The 17109-nt window shown below is 38.6% G+C and overlaps 1 protein-coding gene across 1 annotated transcript; it reads left to right on the top strand.

The window, feature by feature from the left end:
- The first annotated feature begins 2112 nt into the window (after positions 1–2112).
- kl (klotho) lies at positions 2113–16447 on the top strand. The gene is made up of 5 exons (XM_053645431.1): positions 2113–3194; positions 5980–6490; positions 9350–9618; positions 13584–14706; positions 15129–16447. The coding sequence occupies exons 1-5, from the start codon at positions 2448–2450 to the stop codon at positions 15452–15454; spliced, it is 2976 nt and encodes a 991-aa protein (XP_053501406.1). The 5' UTR covers positions 2113–2447; the 3' UTR covers positions 15455–16447.
- The last annotated feature ends 662 nt before the right edge of the window (positions 16448–17109 follow it).

The following is a 17109-nucleotide window of genomic DNA, read 5'->3' as shown; positions in this document are numbered from 1 at the left end:
CTCAAACCCAACTGTCTTTGGTGTATAGTATTAACAAATGAATTGGCCTTAACGTTCCAGTAGTTTCAGAGGGGTCTGTATCTTCATTATTGTAATTGCAATTTAGCAGTAGAAATGAAATTTACACAGTGACACAAGAACATGCATAAAGGCATATTGAGAAACAGCTATATGTTGTGTCCCCAAAACCAGGCTGCACATCTTATTACTTTTAACCTTGATAAATATTGTGAGGTCATTAGGTGAGAAGTAAAATGTATGTAGCTTCAACATAAAAAGACAATATGTTTCCTTCTCCTGCTGGGCACAGAAACTGTTAAACAATACCTAAAAAAAAAAAAGATCCTTTAGTCTTCTATTCAAGGAAGCGAATAATCAATGAAACAAGATGAATCAAATCTGCAATGAATCATATTGTCTGACCAACTTTAAACTTGATGAATGAATGAATGGATCACCAAGATTGCCCATAGACATTAGCTATACCGAAAATATGTATGTAATTTGGGAATGGTTATAGCTGGTTTCCAACTGGGAACAAAATAAGGAAAAATTGATCCACAATTAGAGGAGACTGCTCAGTCAAAATCTTGCAAAGCCATAATCTTAGTATTATAATGTACTATTTTGGTGAAGAGCTGTTTAGAGTCATTCGCAATATTCTGAGACGTCTATAAAATGCTCTCTCTCTCTCTCTCTCTCTCTCTCTCTCCTTCTTTGTGTACTTTTTTTAATCTATATCCTAGCTTTGTCTCTCTGAGACGTAAAGCAGTTATGATTTACATGTACTCATCTTATCCAAAATGACACATTTGCTCAAGGGATTAACAGCTTGGCCAGTGCTGAGATTTCACAACCTTCTGATTAGTACCCCAGAGCCTTAACCACTGAGCCACCACCACAAACACACATCATGTGATCTCCAATACATGATCCTGATTCCAATAAACATCTAAATAGCTGGTCATTTATGACATTATTTGAATTGTATGAAGTTTTGGATATCGGCAGCGGTAAGATCAGCAGTCCAGGAGCCATGCCTGCTCACCTGAAATACATTTGTTACATTAAGAAGAGATTGTGAGTAGACATTGTATTGATACCTTAATCAGAAAATCTCATCAAATTATTTCCTTAATGACACAATGGCATAGAATCGTTAGAAAGAATGTACTGTAAGATCTGTATTGCAGTGTGTGGACAAGCCTGTAGACAATCTTTACTAATAATAATCAGTGTACTAGCTCTATTAGATTATACATGCTCATCTTCCAGGTGTCCACATTACAGATGCTTATGCTAATGTCAGATGAACTTACTGCCCTCATAACATAGGCTTTTCCACTTCAGCTATCTAATAAAATCATGACTGGGAACAGGTTATGGAAAAGTTATGACACACTTGATCTTCCCTGTTTTATTTGGCCTGTGAACACAAGCTTGTGACGAAGAAGCTTTCAGTTATAATAATTCACCCAGGGTTAACCACAACCCTGACCAGGATAAACAGTTAATGAAGATAAATGAATGAATTCAGTGCTATTTCAGTTGTTGAGAGCAAGCAGTGGTCTGCACTTTCTATGAAAATGTTCAATTCTGCCTTTATTCTAGCCATTGTCTTTTTCATATTTTTCATAATTTCACATTAAAACATTGTTTCGATCATACTGTACATCTTCAGCTGCATTAATTCAGCAAAAGCATTTGATTGTGCGCAAAAACAAGCAGTAACCCTTTATTATTATTATTATTATTATTATTATTATTATTATTATTATTATTATTATTTGGGAAAGGGATCAAGCTAAAACCAGGTCGTGTGTAAAATTGTTATATGCACAATTTATTTACAGTTTAAAAAAGTGGAAATATGGATCTGGAACTCACAACTCCTCAGAAGTTACCAGTATTTTAACCTCTGTTGGCAGTTTTAAACGCAAAACGCAACATGTATAGCCTTTTCCACTTTTTTAAAAAAACATAATCTTAAATGTATTTTAAGCTATTCGTGTTGTTTTTTGTACATGGCTTCTCTACAGAAGTTTAAATGCATAGATAGATAGATAGATAGATAGATAGATAGAGCGGATTAGACGGATTGGTTTACGCAGAACAGTGGCATAGTAAAAGCTCCATTAAGGTCTAAAATGCATTAGACATATCTATTTAGGCAGTCGTGCTAGGGTTAATGAGCTGACCTGGCTCTTGTTTGTTTGCAGGTAGGCAGAGTAATTACTCCATTACCTTCTTTAAATGCTGCTTGCAGGGATGTGGTGTAGGGCAATGAACGCTCCCTGCGCTTGGATACCGCTTTAAGCTTGCACTGTCTGGTTAATGATTGACAGCTTCACTGGAGGTAGAAAAGCACGCGCACATGAGGCACTGTCGGGTATTAACATTAACTCTCAGAGTTAGAGCGCTTAACCATTCCTGCAGGTGTTATTCAGATGGCCATCCTCCGGAGCGCAATGTGTTTTCTGTGGCTGTTCCTGATTCTCGGTTCGTGCGCTTTTTGGAAGCGGCTTGTAGCGGAACCAGGCGCCGGGATTCGCACGTGGGACAGGTTCAGTAAACTGCCTTATCCGGAGGATAAAGCATTCCTGTACGACACGTTCCCCGAGGGCTTCATATGGGCCGTGGGCACCGCCGCATATCAAGTGGAGGGCGCATGGCAAAAGGACGGCAAGGGCAAGTCGGTCTGGGACACTTTCACTCGCGCAGGTAGTCGGGTGGTCACGGGCGATGTGGGCAGCGACAGTTACCACAACATGGCGGGAGATCTGCGCGCGCTCCAGCAGCTCGGTGCCACGCACTACCGCTTCTCTCTGTCGTGGCCGCGGATTTTCGCCAACGGCACGAGAAGTACTTACAACGAAAAGGGAGTTGAATATTACAAGAGTCTCATCCTCGGACTGAAGAGGATCAGAGTGGAGCCCGTGGTGACTCTGTATCACTGGGATTTACCGGAGAGCCTGCAGAACGCGTACGGAGGCTGGAGCGACCCTGTGCTTGTGGACCTGTTCAGGGATTACGCAGATTTTTGTTTTCAAACCTTCGGCTCAAATGTGAAGTTTTGGATCACAATGGACAATCCGTTTGTCGTGGCCTGGCACGGATATGGGACGGGAGTTGTGGCACCTGGGATTAAAAATGATCCAGATATGCCTTTTAGAGTTGGGCATAATCTTTTAAAGGTAATACAAATACAGTGAAATACACAAATGCAGTACAAAATCAGCATGTTACTCAGCTGTTCTGTCATTACTGTAGGGATGCACTGGACATAGTCTTTACATTTTTGATACGATAAATGATCATAACTCTTCGTATGAGCCGATATCCGATACGGACCTGGTACTGATATCCTCTCAGTAACCACCAACTCACTGCAAGCTTCTGTTGTCAAGTCATGCGAAATGCACAGCACAAAGGGACCACGATTTAATACAAGTTGTGAGATCATACTTTCACATGCAAGAGCTGTTAAAATGTTTAAAAATAAAATAATAATAATAAATCAAATTAAAATACCATATGGTACCAAATAGTCCCTTTGAGTCTCTATTGGTAATTTGTTGCCTTTTATTGGTGGCATGTTATGTCTAGTGGATACCATTAAGGACCAATTTTGGAACAATAAGGGTTTTAATGGTATTTGTAGTGGAAACCATTTCTGTGAGTGTTTCTGTTGTTTTTCATTTTCAGCAGGGTTGTTTCTGTACAATCATTGTGGAGAGAAAAATAATAACAACCCCCTGGATGTCATTGTATGATACGCTAAAGCCACGATTCAATAAGTTTATTTGAACCCACTTATCAGACTGTGGTCAAACCAGAGTGCACATACTGTTTATATGGTGGCTGTTTATATTCTGATGGCTACACTTCTACAGATCTGTTTGAATTCTGGACACCGTGAAAATGTTTAGCAGTAGTATATTACCGGCTGTTTCTGTATAATTCTTTTATTATATAAGTTTATATGGGCCAACTCAAATGAGGCTATGGGTTTTGTGACCCACATATAGTACACCATAATGCTTCCTTTTGATTAGCTGAACTTTTTGGACTATTAAGTAAGCATGCTTTGAGGCAGTTAAGTTCCCAATTGCAAAGTTTGTGCTCTGTATGCTACTACCTCTGCTGCTGCCGCCTAATGTGTGAGAAGAGTTAGAGCTCATAATGAATATTAAACAGAAATATTGTGATACATGATATGAAGAGCAAATTCGTCTCACCAGTTTTTTGTATTTAGATATTCTATTTGGTATTCTGTCTCATACCCAATTAGAACTCTATGAATCTATCAGGTAAAATGTTATCTATTTTTTAACAGGTTTATATAGTGAATGTACAACCCCAATTCCGAAAAAGTTGGAATAGTATGGAAAATGCAAAATACAAAAACAGCGATTTGAAAATTCAATTCACCCTGTACTATACTGAAAACACATGAACACATTATTTGATATTTTACTTTGTGAATTTAGTTTATTTTTGAAAATATACTCTCATTTCAAATCTGATTCCTGCAACACATTCCAAAAAAGATGGGACAGTCAACTGTTTACCACTGCCTCACATCACCTTTTCATTTAATAACATTTCATTGTTTGGACACTGAAGACACCGGTTGGTTAAGTTTAGCAAGTGGAATTTTCCCCATTCATCCATTATGCATTTCTTCAGCTGCGCAACTGTACAGGGCCTTCATTGCCTTATTTTGCATTTCATAATGTTCTACACATTCTCAATCCGAGACAGGTCAGGACTGCAGGCAGGTCATGCCAGTGCCCGAAATCTCTCTGTTTACGCAACCGTGCACTTGTAATCTGGGAAGAATGTGGTTTGGTGTTGTCCTGCTCTGGATGGCAGCATATGTTGATCCAAAATGTGTACATATCTTTCTGCATTAATGATGCCCTCGCAGATGTGCAAGTTAACCATGCCATGGGCACTGACACACCCCCATATACTATGACAGACGCTGGCTTTTGGAATTGACGGGGAAAACAGCTTGGATGTTTTGTCCAAAAACTATTTTAAATATTGACTCTTCGAACCATAAGACACAGTTCCACTGTACTGCTGTCCATCTCGGATGACACCGACCCCAGAGAACTCAGCGGTGCTTCTGGACAGTGTTGATGTATGGCTTCTGCTTTGCATAGTGAAGCCTTAACTTGCATCTGTGGATGCAGCGGCGAATAGTGTTGACTGGCAAAGGTTTACCAAAGTATTCCTGAGCGCATGTCAGGATATCCATTGCAGATTTATGATGGCATCTGAGGGATCGGAGATCACACACATTCAGAAGTGGTCATTTCCAGCCATGCCCTTTATGCACCAAGATTTGAAAGGATTCCATGAATCTTTTAATTATATTGTGCACTGTAGAAGGTGAAATGCCCAAAATCCTACCGATTTGTCTTTGGGGAATGTTGTTCTCAAAGTGTTGGATTATTCGCTGACGCATCTGTTGGCAGATTGGCGAGCCTCGACCCATCCTTGCTCTTGAAGGACTAGGCCTTTTTTGGAGGCTCCTTATATACTTTGATTAGACGATTGTCTCACGTGTTTCACATCACCTTCTTATTTCAGCTTGTCACATCGCTATTAGTCCTAAATTGCCCCTGTCCCAACTTTTTTGGAACATGTTGTGTGCATCAGTTTCAAAATAAAAGTTCACCTTCAAAAAACTATGCAGTTGATTAGGTAAAAGCTCAAATACCTTGTCTTTATATGTTTTTTTGTTTAAATACAAGTCAAAGTACATTTCAAATCACTCCTCTTTGTTTTTATTAGCATTTTCCAAACTGTGCCAACTTTTTCGGAATTGGGGTTGTATAAACCATACTGGCACATATGTATATTTCTTCATCACAATGTCATGTCAATAAATTAGATATTTTCTCATGCACTCCATAACATTATGATAAACTGTTTTTGACCCCTTTGCCTCTGACTGTCCTGCACCAGGCTCATGCTGCAGCGTGGCATGTGTATGATGAGTGCTATCGTGCCCGTCAGGGAGGGAGAGTGTCCATAGCTCTGGCTTCCCACTGGATCAAACCCAGCAGGACGAGGCAGGAGAGTCGAAGGGCTTGTCAGTGCTCGCTGGACTTCGTGCTGGGCTGGTTTGCTCATCCACTGTTTGTAGATGGAGATTATCCACCGTGCATGAAGCACAACCTCACGCACAGACTACCATCATTTACTGAGGCAGAGAGGCAGTATGTTAATGGCACTGCTGATTTCTTTGCCCTGTCTCATGGGCCTGCTCTCAGTTTCCAGCTGATTAATGACAGCCTGCGCTTCGGGCAGATTGAGGATCTGGATCTACGCATGCTTCTCTTCTGGGTTCACTCAGAGTACAACAAGCCTCCCATCTTTGTGGTGGAAAGTGGTTGGTTTGTCAATGGCAATACCAAGACAAAGGATGCCAAGCACATGTACTACCTCAAACGTTTCATAGTGGAGACTCTGAAGGGTAGGTGAAGAGAAGCAGAAACTTAGTTTAATAACGTAAACATGGCTCTCCAAAAAAGTTTTTAAAAAAAGGGAGTATTCAATTTGCTGTGGTTGAGTCTAGCTAGTCAACCTAGTTAAATAATTTTCACTTTTTCTATTTCCCATTTCTATGATTCAGTCTGTTACTGCCTGAATAGTAAAAAAAATAAAAATAAAAAAAGAAGTAAAAAATATTCCACAATTAGAGCACATTTATCAGTCAAATTCTTGCAAAGCCATAATCTTAGTATTACAAAGTTCTATTTTAGTGAATAGCTATTTAGAGACTTGGGACATCAGAGTTTTGACATTCTAGCTAGCAAAACCCTAAAGTGCTGTAAATTACAGCTATGCTCTAAGGTTGCTTTAAATTTACATTTACAATATTCTCTCTCTCTCTCTCTCTCTCTCTCTCTCTCTCTCTCTCTCTCTCTCTCTCCTCTCTCTCTCATTCTCTCTCCAGTCATTAGTCAGTATGTACTTTGTATATAGACGTGAACAGCCATGGCCACCTATCTTGCATATTCCTCCTGGATGATGATTGGCTGGCAAATATTATCTTATATAATTTTTTACCTGACCCTTTTGTGCAGAGTGTGTGGATTGTCACTTTACAGCTGACTGAAAGAAAATTACTGTAATTTGCTCTCTATACTATTGGCTATAAAATGCAGAATATATATATATGTATATATGTGTATATATATATATATATATATATATATATATATATATATATATATATATATATATATATATATATATATATACATATATATATACATATATATACAGTGCACCCGGAAAGTATTCACAGCGCTTAACTTTTTACCACATTTTGTTATGTTACAGCCTTATTCCAAAATGGATTAAATTCATTATTTTCCACAAAATTCTACAAACAATACCCCATAATGACAACGTGAAAGAAATTTGTTTGAAATCTTTGCAAATTTATTAAAAATAAAAAACAAAAAAAGCACATGCACATAAATATTCACAGCCTTCGCTCAATACTATGTTGAAGCACCTTTGGCACCAATTACAGCCTCAAGTCTTTTTGAGTATGATGCTACAATCTTGGCACACCAATTTTTGGGTAGTTTCTCCCATTCTTCTTTGCAGGACCTCTCAAGCTCCATCAGGTTGGATGGGAAGCATCGGTGCACAGCCATTTTCAGATCTCTCCAGAGGTGTTCAATCGGGTTCAAGTCTGGGCTCTGGCTGGGCCACTAAAGGACATTCACAGAGTTGTCCTGTAGCCACTCCTCCGTTATCTTGGCCGTGTGCTTAGGGTTGTTGTCCTGTTGGAAGATGAACCTTCGCCCCAGTCTGAGGTCCAGAGCGATCTAGAGCAGGTCTTCATCAAGGATGTCTCTGTACATTGCTGCATTCATGTTTTCCTCGATCCTGATTAGTCTCCCAGTACCTACTGCTGAAAAACATCCCCACAGCATGATGCTTCACCACAATGCTTCACTGTAGGGATGGTATTGGCCAGGTGATGAGTGGTGCCTGGTTTCCTCCAGACGTGACGCTTGCCATTCAGGCCAAAGAGTTCCATCTTTGTTTCATCATGGTCTGAGAGTCCTTCAGGTGCCTTTTAGCAAACTCCAGGTGGACTGTCATGTGCCTTTTACTGAGGAGTGGCTTCCGTCTGGCCACTCTACCATATAGGCCTGATTGGTGGAGTGCCGCAGAGATGGTTGTTCTTCTGGAAGGTTCTCCTCTCTCCACAGAGACATGCTGGAGCTCTGTCAGAGTGACCATCAGGTTTTTGGTGACCTCCCTGACTAAGGCCCTTCTCCCCCGATCACTCAGTTTGGCCAGGCAGCCAGCTCTAGGAAGAGTCCTGGTGGTTCCAAACTTCTTCCATTTACGGATGATGGAGGGCACTGTACTCATTGGGACCTTTAGTGCTGCAGAAATGTTTCTGTACCCTTCCCCAGATCTGTGCCTCGATACAATCCTGTCTCGGAGGTCTACAGACAATTCTTTGGACTTCATGGCCTGGTTTGTGCTCTCACATGCATTGTTAACTGTGGGATCTTATATAGACAGATGTTTCCAAATCATGTCCAATCAACTGAATTTACCACAGGTGGACTCCAATCAAGTTGTAGAAACATCTCAAGGATGATCAGTGGAAAGAGGATGCACCTGAGCTCAATTTTGAGTGTCACTGCAAAGGCTGTGAATACTTATGTACATGTGCTTTTTTTATTTTTAATAAATTTGCAAAGATTTCAAACAAACTTCTTTCACGTTGTCATTATGGGGTATTGTTTGTAGAATTCTGAGGAAAATAATGAATTTAATCCATTTTGGAATAAGGTTGTAACATAACAAAACGTGGGAAAAGTGAAGCGCTGTGAATACTTTCCGGATGCACTGAAAAAATATATATATATATATATATATATATATAATCCATTCCAGACTACAAGATCTAGCTATTGAAAATAGTTTTTTTAACCTCCAGAAACAATCCAGAATTTTCTTCAAAAATGATATCATCTATCAGTTTGGCCATCTAAATAAATATTTTAAATCTGAATGTTAATTTTTGTTTATAAAGACATTGGACATTTTTCCCCTCAGGTTTATTTAAAAAAAAACATTTAATATATGTAAGTAAATTTAAGTTATGACACTTGCCATGAATTTGATCATATACCAGGCTAACAGTAGACGTGTATGAACAACCATAGCCGATGTCTTAGTATACATAATCAGTATAAAGTCCTATAAAATGTAACCGAGTTTTTAAAATATCACACGTTAATTAATCTGTGAACACACACTGATGTACTTTCTTCTTGCTACTGACTCTTCTCAGCAATTCGACTGGACAAAGTGAATGTGTTTGGATATACTGCCTGGTCATTGCTCGATGGCTTTGAGTGGTATCGGGAGTATGGAATACGGCGCGGTCTTTACTACGTAGACTTCAAATCTGATCACCTGACGAGAGAGCCAAAGACCTCAGCCATGTTTTACAGTAAATTAATCGAGAAGAATGGCTTTCCTCAACTCCCCGAGAATAGGCCTCTTGTTGGTGTTTTTCCGTGTGATTTCACATGGGGAGTGGCTGCAAACTCCATACAGGTACAGAACAATGTTATTTGTTCAAGCACTTCTAAAACTAGAAGTAACAGTTCACCAATCATGCCTTAATTAAAGAAAAAAATAACTCTTATTGGCTATATCACTTTCAGTTACACTTTAATTTCTAAAATGCAGACATTTTAAAAACTTTTTTATTTACAGGAACTATTTCTATTGCCCGTTACACATTTTAATCAATTATTGGTCATTTAGATGAAGTGTTTCTTTAAGGAGAGCACTTAATTTTCTACTCCTGAACATAGCAGGCAGTTTATTAATATTTGTATTGCACAATATGATGAATAAATATGAAAGTGAATTAAAAGTTCAGAAAAGGTTTAGATAGATAGTTTAAGGCTGCCACACTGTAATTAGAGTTTCTTGTGTTGTGAGAGAGTTTGGTGAATGTGCCACTTAAGTCTTTTTAGAAAATACACATTAACCATAACTTTTGTATACTTTGATCTTGGATCAAGTGACGTGCTGAAAGACAAACTTCTGAGGCATAATTTATGGGATACTATTTGCCCATCAGGGTTCAGAACTAGTTAATTATATGTAACCTATTAAGGCAGATTGTAACTTTAAAGTGAACATTTGCCCCATGTCCCAGTTGGCATACATATATTATATACTAAAAGTATGTACTCTTTTTGTGAAGAAAAATGTACATACTTTTGAGGGTGTAGTAAAAGAGTATGCAAGTACTGGGCTATACTTACACGTCATGTAAAGCAAGAGAACTTTGTTGACTGGAAGAGAACACTGTCACTATAAACAAAAACTCCTTGTTGCATTTCAGCTTTTCTTCATTTATTATTTGTACTGTTTAATTTAATTTATTATTCCCTTGATTTATTTTTCCACATTTCATTCACACCTCTATAAAATGTGTCCTTGAATTCAATGAAGCAAACCATCACAAGGAGCTGTGGGCAATTTAGCTGAAAAACTGTCCATGATTCCACACTTTTTTCACACTTTGAAAATCTACCAGAAATAGTAGACCAACAGGTACCTTTTGGTCGATACTATTTAATACGGATAGTATGCGAATTGGGACGCAGGGTTGGTTTATTTAATAATTACATCAATGACAAATGGAAAGAGGATGCTAAAGTGTGTTAAAAGTTGTTTGACACTAAGGGGAAGCCCTTATTAATGCATTTAGAAAGTGCTTCATGAGTATGTTTACATGTATACAATATTAAGCTAACTAACTCCGTCTGTCTGTGTTAAGATTGGGGTGATGACTGCTTCTAGAGTAGCTCTTCTCCTGTTAGATCCAGTTATCCCTACACACATGAACAAAAAAACTAGGTTAAGAGTATGTATGCACTGAAAATCCTAAATTGGATAAAATTTCATGTATCCTTAAATGTAAAATGCTAAACTGCTTGCATTAGTGTGCATGTAAATATACTCACTATTGAGGCGGGTTGAACTTTATTTGTATTTAGAGTATGTCCTTACTCCAAATACAGACCCTTGTAGCATGTAGTTTGCCAAAATCACCTTATTGACCATGTTTGTCATTATGGCTTTATGTGAGTAGGAAGATTCAAAGGTCGGAAAGGAGAACCCAGTCTCCGTTCATGATCCTGGAGTGTTCGCTTGTGACCTAGATTCACTGCCAAATCCTAAACTCTAAACAAAATGCATTATCCAATCCTATACAGAGTTAAATTTTTTAGCTTTCCAACACGATGCTTATTTAATCTGAAATAAATTAATTCATAGCTAATTTCAGGTTGTTTATAAATAACTTTTTGGTAAGTTATAGATTTTCTTATTAAATGTTCACACCATAATACTGAAAAAAAATGTCTTCACTTCATCTTCATATCAAACCATGCATACATTTCTTGTACACAATGGACAGATGGGTGACAAATACACTGTAATGCCAAAAGTATGTGGACACCTGGCGATCACAACCAAATGTGCTTGCTGAGCATCCCTTTCCAAAACCATGGGTAGTAACATGGAGTTGCCCCCTTTGCTGCTATAATAGTTCCACTCTTCTGGGAAGTCTTTTCACTAGATTTTGAAGCATGGCTGTGGGGATCTGTGCCCATTCAGCCATAAGAGGTCAGGCGTTAGGTGTTAGGTGATGAGGCCTGGGGTGCAGTTAGCATTTCAGTTCATTCCAAAGAAGTTCAGTGGGGTTGAAGTCAGGGCTCTGTGCAGGCCACTCGAGTTCTTCTATGTCAACACTGGTAAACCATGTTTTTATGGACCTTGCTTTGTGCACAGGGACATTGTCATGCTGGAACAGGTTTAGGCTGGTTAGTTTCAGTGAAGGGAAATCATAATGCTCCAAAGTAGGAAGACATCCTATAGAATTGTGTGCATCCAACCTTATGATATTAGTTTGAGGAAGGTCCACATAGGGGTGTGATGACCGAGTGTCCACATAGGTTTGGCCTTGTAGTGCACAATGAAAAACATACATAAAATATCTTAGTAAGCTGTTAAGCCACCATAACAGAGTGCAAGCAGTGTGTTTAATCTTTCAATCAACAGTTAACCTTGCACACCTGCAGGTGATAGATAGAGGCGTAGGTAAAAAGGACCACAAACAAAGTTGAAAATCAAAAATGAAAAAAATCCCGCACACTAAAAGTATTTGCACACGTCAAAATAGCATTATTCAAGACGTTTTGGTTCCATGACCATCATCAGGCATAGAAAAACAATCTATTCAACACAATCTCATTTAAAATCAACACATGACCAATCACTGCAGTGATCCATCATTACCAATCACAATCAGCGACGTAATACATCATTGTAACCACATCATCATATAAAAGGGCTACATCATTTTTTTTTTTTTTTTACAAATTACATAGAAAATGGTCATAAACAAGTAAACATAACTCTATAGCATCACATTAAACAATGCTTCATCATTCATGCCCATAGGTGATAAAGTCTGAAGAGTAACAGTCCAAAGTAACTCACGTCTCTATGACAGCATTTCTATATCACCCCCTCTCAGTGCCACATTCACTTTTTCAATACCACAAAAGTGTAAGGATGTCATTTATTCTGTTGTGGTCCATTTTCTTTCTTTGAATCATGATATTTCCCCCTTACGCTTTTGTGGTATTGAAAAAGTGAATGTGGCACTGAGAGGGGGTGATATAGAAATACTGTCACAGAGACGTGAGTTATTTTGGATTGTTACTCTTCACACATTATCACCCATGGGCATGAATGATGAAGCATTGTTTAATGTGATGCTATACAGTTATGTTTATTTGTTTATGACCATTTGTTTATGTAATTTGTAAAAAATTTTTGATGTAACCCTTTTATATGATGATGTAGTTACAATCATGTATTACATCACTGATTGTGATTGGTAATGATGGAACACTGTAGCGATTGGTCATGTTTGAGATTGTGTTGAATAGATTGTTTGTATATGCCTGATGAAGGTCATGGAACAGAAACGTTGTGAATGAAGCTATTTTGATATGTGTGCATGTACTTTTAGCATGGATGATTTTTTTCATTTTTGTATTTAATTTTTAAAACTACAAAATGTAAAAAAATTAACAGATTTTTATTTTTCTCCTTTATTTTTCTTCTGTATTGCTGGCAGTTTGTGAGCAAACCTATATATATTGATATCATGTTTTTGTCATCACCCACCGCTTCTTTAAAGGCCATACCATATTATTTACATAATTTTCATACTTATGAAACCATTCACTGAGTGCTTGTTCCCTGTGGATGGGGAGATTGTCATCTTGGAAGAGACCATTCAATCAGAATATAAATGTTTCATCATAGGATAAAGGTTAAACAGTTTTTTTTTTTGTGTTTTTTTTTTCCAGTTGTATATTTCTGTCTGTATATTGGGACCTCTTTGACTGGTCCTTAATTCTTAATATAATATCATAATATGCCATTGAATATGCTAAAGAAGTTTGACAATGTATATATGTGAACAGGTGGAGACTACACCAATGCAGTTTGTTGACTCAAGTGTGTACATCTGGAACATCTCAGACAATGGAAAACTGAAAAAGCTGGAGGGTGTGGAAGTCCCCATGCACAGAAGGCGCCATTGTGTTGACTTTGCTGCAATCCGGCAACAAGTATCAGATATCCAACACATGCACGTTTCCCATTTCCACTTCTCCCTCAACTGGTCCTCTATAGTTCCTACAGGTCGTGTATCAGAAGCTAATGACACCTTGCTAAGCTATTACCACTGCTTTGTTAGTGAGCTCCGGAGAGCCAACATCACCCCAGTGGTCACTCTTTGGCACCACACTGGAAAACTCTCCAGTCTACCTGTGCCACTGGAGAACAACAGAGGTTGGCAAAGTGAAGAGACAGTGCAGGCCTTTGCTGGTTATGCTAGGCTGTGTTTTCAAAGGCTTGGGGATCATGTTAAGTTGTGGATCACTCTGAACGAACCCAATGATGAAAACCTTGGCTATGCAGTCGGCCATCAGTTGCTTCGCGCCCATGCTCTAGCCTGGCGTGTGTATGACAGTGAGTTTCGCCAGTCACAAGGTGGGAAAGCCTCTTTGGTGCTGCATATGGACTGGGTTGAACCTGCATTTTCTTTCAACCGAGAAGACATGGCCCCTGCGAAGCGAGTTCTGGATCTACGTGTGGGTTGGTTTGCAGAACCCATCTTCGGCAGTGGAGACTATCCACCAGTGATGCGCCAGTGGCTCCAGCAGCGAAACACTATAGACCTGTTTAACTACCACTTACCCACATTCAGTGAAGAAGATCAACAACTGGTCAGAGGCACCTATGACTTCTTTGCCCTCAGTCATTTCACAACCTCCATGGTGTACGATGAAGTGGAGGATAAGTACTTGTTCAAGGACACATTAGAGGTACAGCTGATTTCAGATGTAACCTGGATAATGTCTCCAAGGCGTAACTCTCCAGTGGTTCCTTGGGGCCTACGCAAAGCCCTCAACTGGGTTGCTTCACATTACAAAGGTGTGCCAATTTATGTCATGGCCAATGGGGTTCAAGAAGACATAGCCAAATTCAAAGACAGTCTACGAGTTTACTATCTGTACAACTATATCAATGAGGCCTTAAAAGGTAAGATCACTCCTATTTTTTTTTCTATCTGCCAATATTAGGTATTTAGGGTGTAACATGAATAAAAATAGAATATATGCTTTTACATTTTGAAGCTTAGTTTGATGAGTGATGGTTCACTCAGTTCTGTTTGTGTACATTAAGTTTACATCAGAAGGCAAACACCACCAAAGCCAATTAATCATTACACAGCACAGTGCAGGGGTAGTTCACTGACCTTGAGTGAGCCAGTGAACATTGATGCGAACCACACAGACATATTTCACAATGGCATGTTATCTATTTTTTGGCAAAATATTTGTTTAGATACTCCTTAGTAGATTTCTTATCTTGTTTATTTGCTAACAATCCAGCTATATCAATATAACTCAGCTCAGATTAGAGCTTATTAATAGCTTCTCAACTGTCTGTTTTTTTCCCAGCATACGCACTGGATGGAGTCAATTTGAAAGGCTACTTTGCATACGCATTTAATGATCGGCATGACCCTGGCTTTGGCATGTATGGCCATGTGCAGGAGGAGGACATAGTGAAATCTTCTCTAACCCACTACAAAAAAATTATTGACAATAATGGGTTCCCAGTCCCCGGTAGTCCCCCACAACCCTGTCCCCACCCACCTGAACACTCACCTGTGTGTCATGTGCTGGCCAAGCGCCCTGTTGTGGGCTTCATCTCTTTGGTTGCTTCTGCCATGCTAATTACTATGGGTGTTATTATATACTATTGCACAAAAAGACCTAAATAACTAAGAGTGTGATTTGGGTTAGTTAAAGCTAAGGAGCTAGAGGAAGTGCTACCTATTTTCAGCTACTGCTGCAGACTACTGACTGCTAAATTCGAAATACACACTGTATATACCTAAATGCACTCAGATTGAAATATAAAGCTCATTTTTGGTTGTATTTTACAGTCAAAGATTTGCATCCAGGGATGTAGAATTCTTTATTTTATCTGATCATATATACAGTCCCCTCAGAAACTATTGGAATGGCAAGGCCAATTATTTATTTTATTTTTTTTTGCTTCAGACTGAAGACATTTGGGTTTGAGATCAAAAGATGCAAATGAGACGAGTTTAGAACTTCAGCTTTTATTTCCCGGTATTTATATGTATATTTGTTTAAACAACATAGAATATCGCACATTTAGCATCAGACCACTCAAAACAGCAAAGATATTGGAACATGTCACTGACAGTTGTTTCTTATCCTGTTAGATTGATTGTTGAAACAATAAATAGCACTGAAAATCTACTGTTGCAGAGTTTGTACAGTTGCTTCATAATGAAATTCCAGGACTTTCAAGGACTTTTCAAGCACTATTTTTTTTGTTTTCAAGGGCTGTACAAGATATGTCATTCAAGCATATTCTTTAATTATTCTTTTTAAATTACAATTTTTTTAAATAATAATAATTAAACAAACCAATTTATATATGGCACCTTTTCCAGCCATGCAGGACTAAATTTGCATTTCCCAGGCAATGCTTTGTCTTCACCATAACGTCAATATACTCCAGGTGTGTGACAGGAGCACTGTTGCCAACAACTTTCAATGGAAGGTTGCTAAATGTCGCTAGGTGATGTCATGCTCTAATTAGAATATTCAATACATAATCGCATCATATTTGCATTCTGCCTAGTGTCAGCTCTTTACATCTGTTTGCTTCTTTCCTACTCCCTGTGCTCACATACTGTATTTTAATACAGCCGAATTCCCAATAAAGCTGTTCTTATTTACATATTTTTCTGTTTCTGATGTCAGACAACGGAACGAGTATGAAATAGTGACTGTAACACGGCCCATTAAGACTACATGTTAACCAGCAGTCACTTCAAAGCCATTTCTAAGTTGCTGCTCAGCACTGTTAAAATCCTGATTTATAACCGCAACGTCGACTGACAAAATCACCACACACATAAGTTAAAGACAGCAGTTGTGCTGTGATTTCATCTATATTTTAATGATAACTCAGAGAGAAAGTTAGAAACGAATGAAGGTGCTGCTCCTCTCTGCTCCTCACTGAACAGAGTAGCTGCAGAGAGAGGGGTGTCTGCAGCAGGAAAGCAGGACCTCGCACTCATGCAGCATTAATGGCCACTCTCTTCTTGGAAAGCAGCTAAGGTTTGCCCAAAATTAGAGTGCTAGATTTGTTGCTGTGTGTTTTTGAGGAAAAAAGTAGCTAAAGGAGTCTGAAAAGTGGTCTCTGTCAAAATGAGCAAGTGAATAGTGAGGAGGGGGGAATTAATATTTACAGGTGCATCTAAAAAATTTTTGAATATTGTGTAAAAGAGGGTTTTTTTCCATAATTTAAGTCAAAAAGTGAAACTTTCATATATTCTAGATTCATTACACACAAATTTAAATATTTCAAGCCTTTTTTTGTTTTAATCTTGAAGCA

Source organism: Ictalurus furcatus, chromosome 16 (assembly GCF_023375685.1).
Source record: "Ictalurus furcatus strain D&B chromosome 16, Billie_1.0, whole genome shotgun sequence".
In the NCBI taxonomy this organism is placed as follows: domain Eukaryota; kingdom Metazoa; phylum Chordata; class Actinopteri; order Siluriformes; family Ictaluridae; genus Ictalurus; species Ictalurus furcatus.
Note: the sequence above shows the minus strand (reverse complement) of the source record. Positions and strands in the feature narration are given on the sequence as shown.

Excerpts from the sequence above, each read along its gene's own strand:
- kl (XM_053645431.1), top strand. The coding sequence starts at position 2,448 with ATGGCCATCCTCCGGAGCGCAATGTGTTTTCTGTGGCTGTTCCTGATT. Across the intron at positions 6,491-9,349 it reads CATAGTGGAGACTCTGAAGG|CAATTCGACTGGACAAAGTG; the intron begins GTAGGTGAAGAG and ends GACTCTTCTCAG. Across the intron at positions 14,707-15,128 it reads TATCAATGAGGCCTTAAAAG|CATACGCACTGGATGGAGTC; the intron begins GTAAGATCACTC and ends TTTTTTTCCCAG.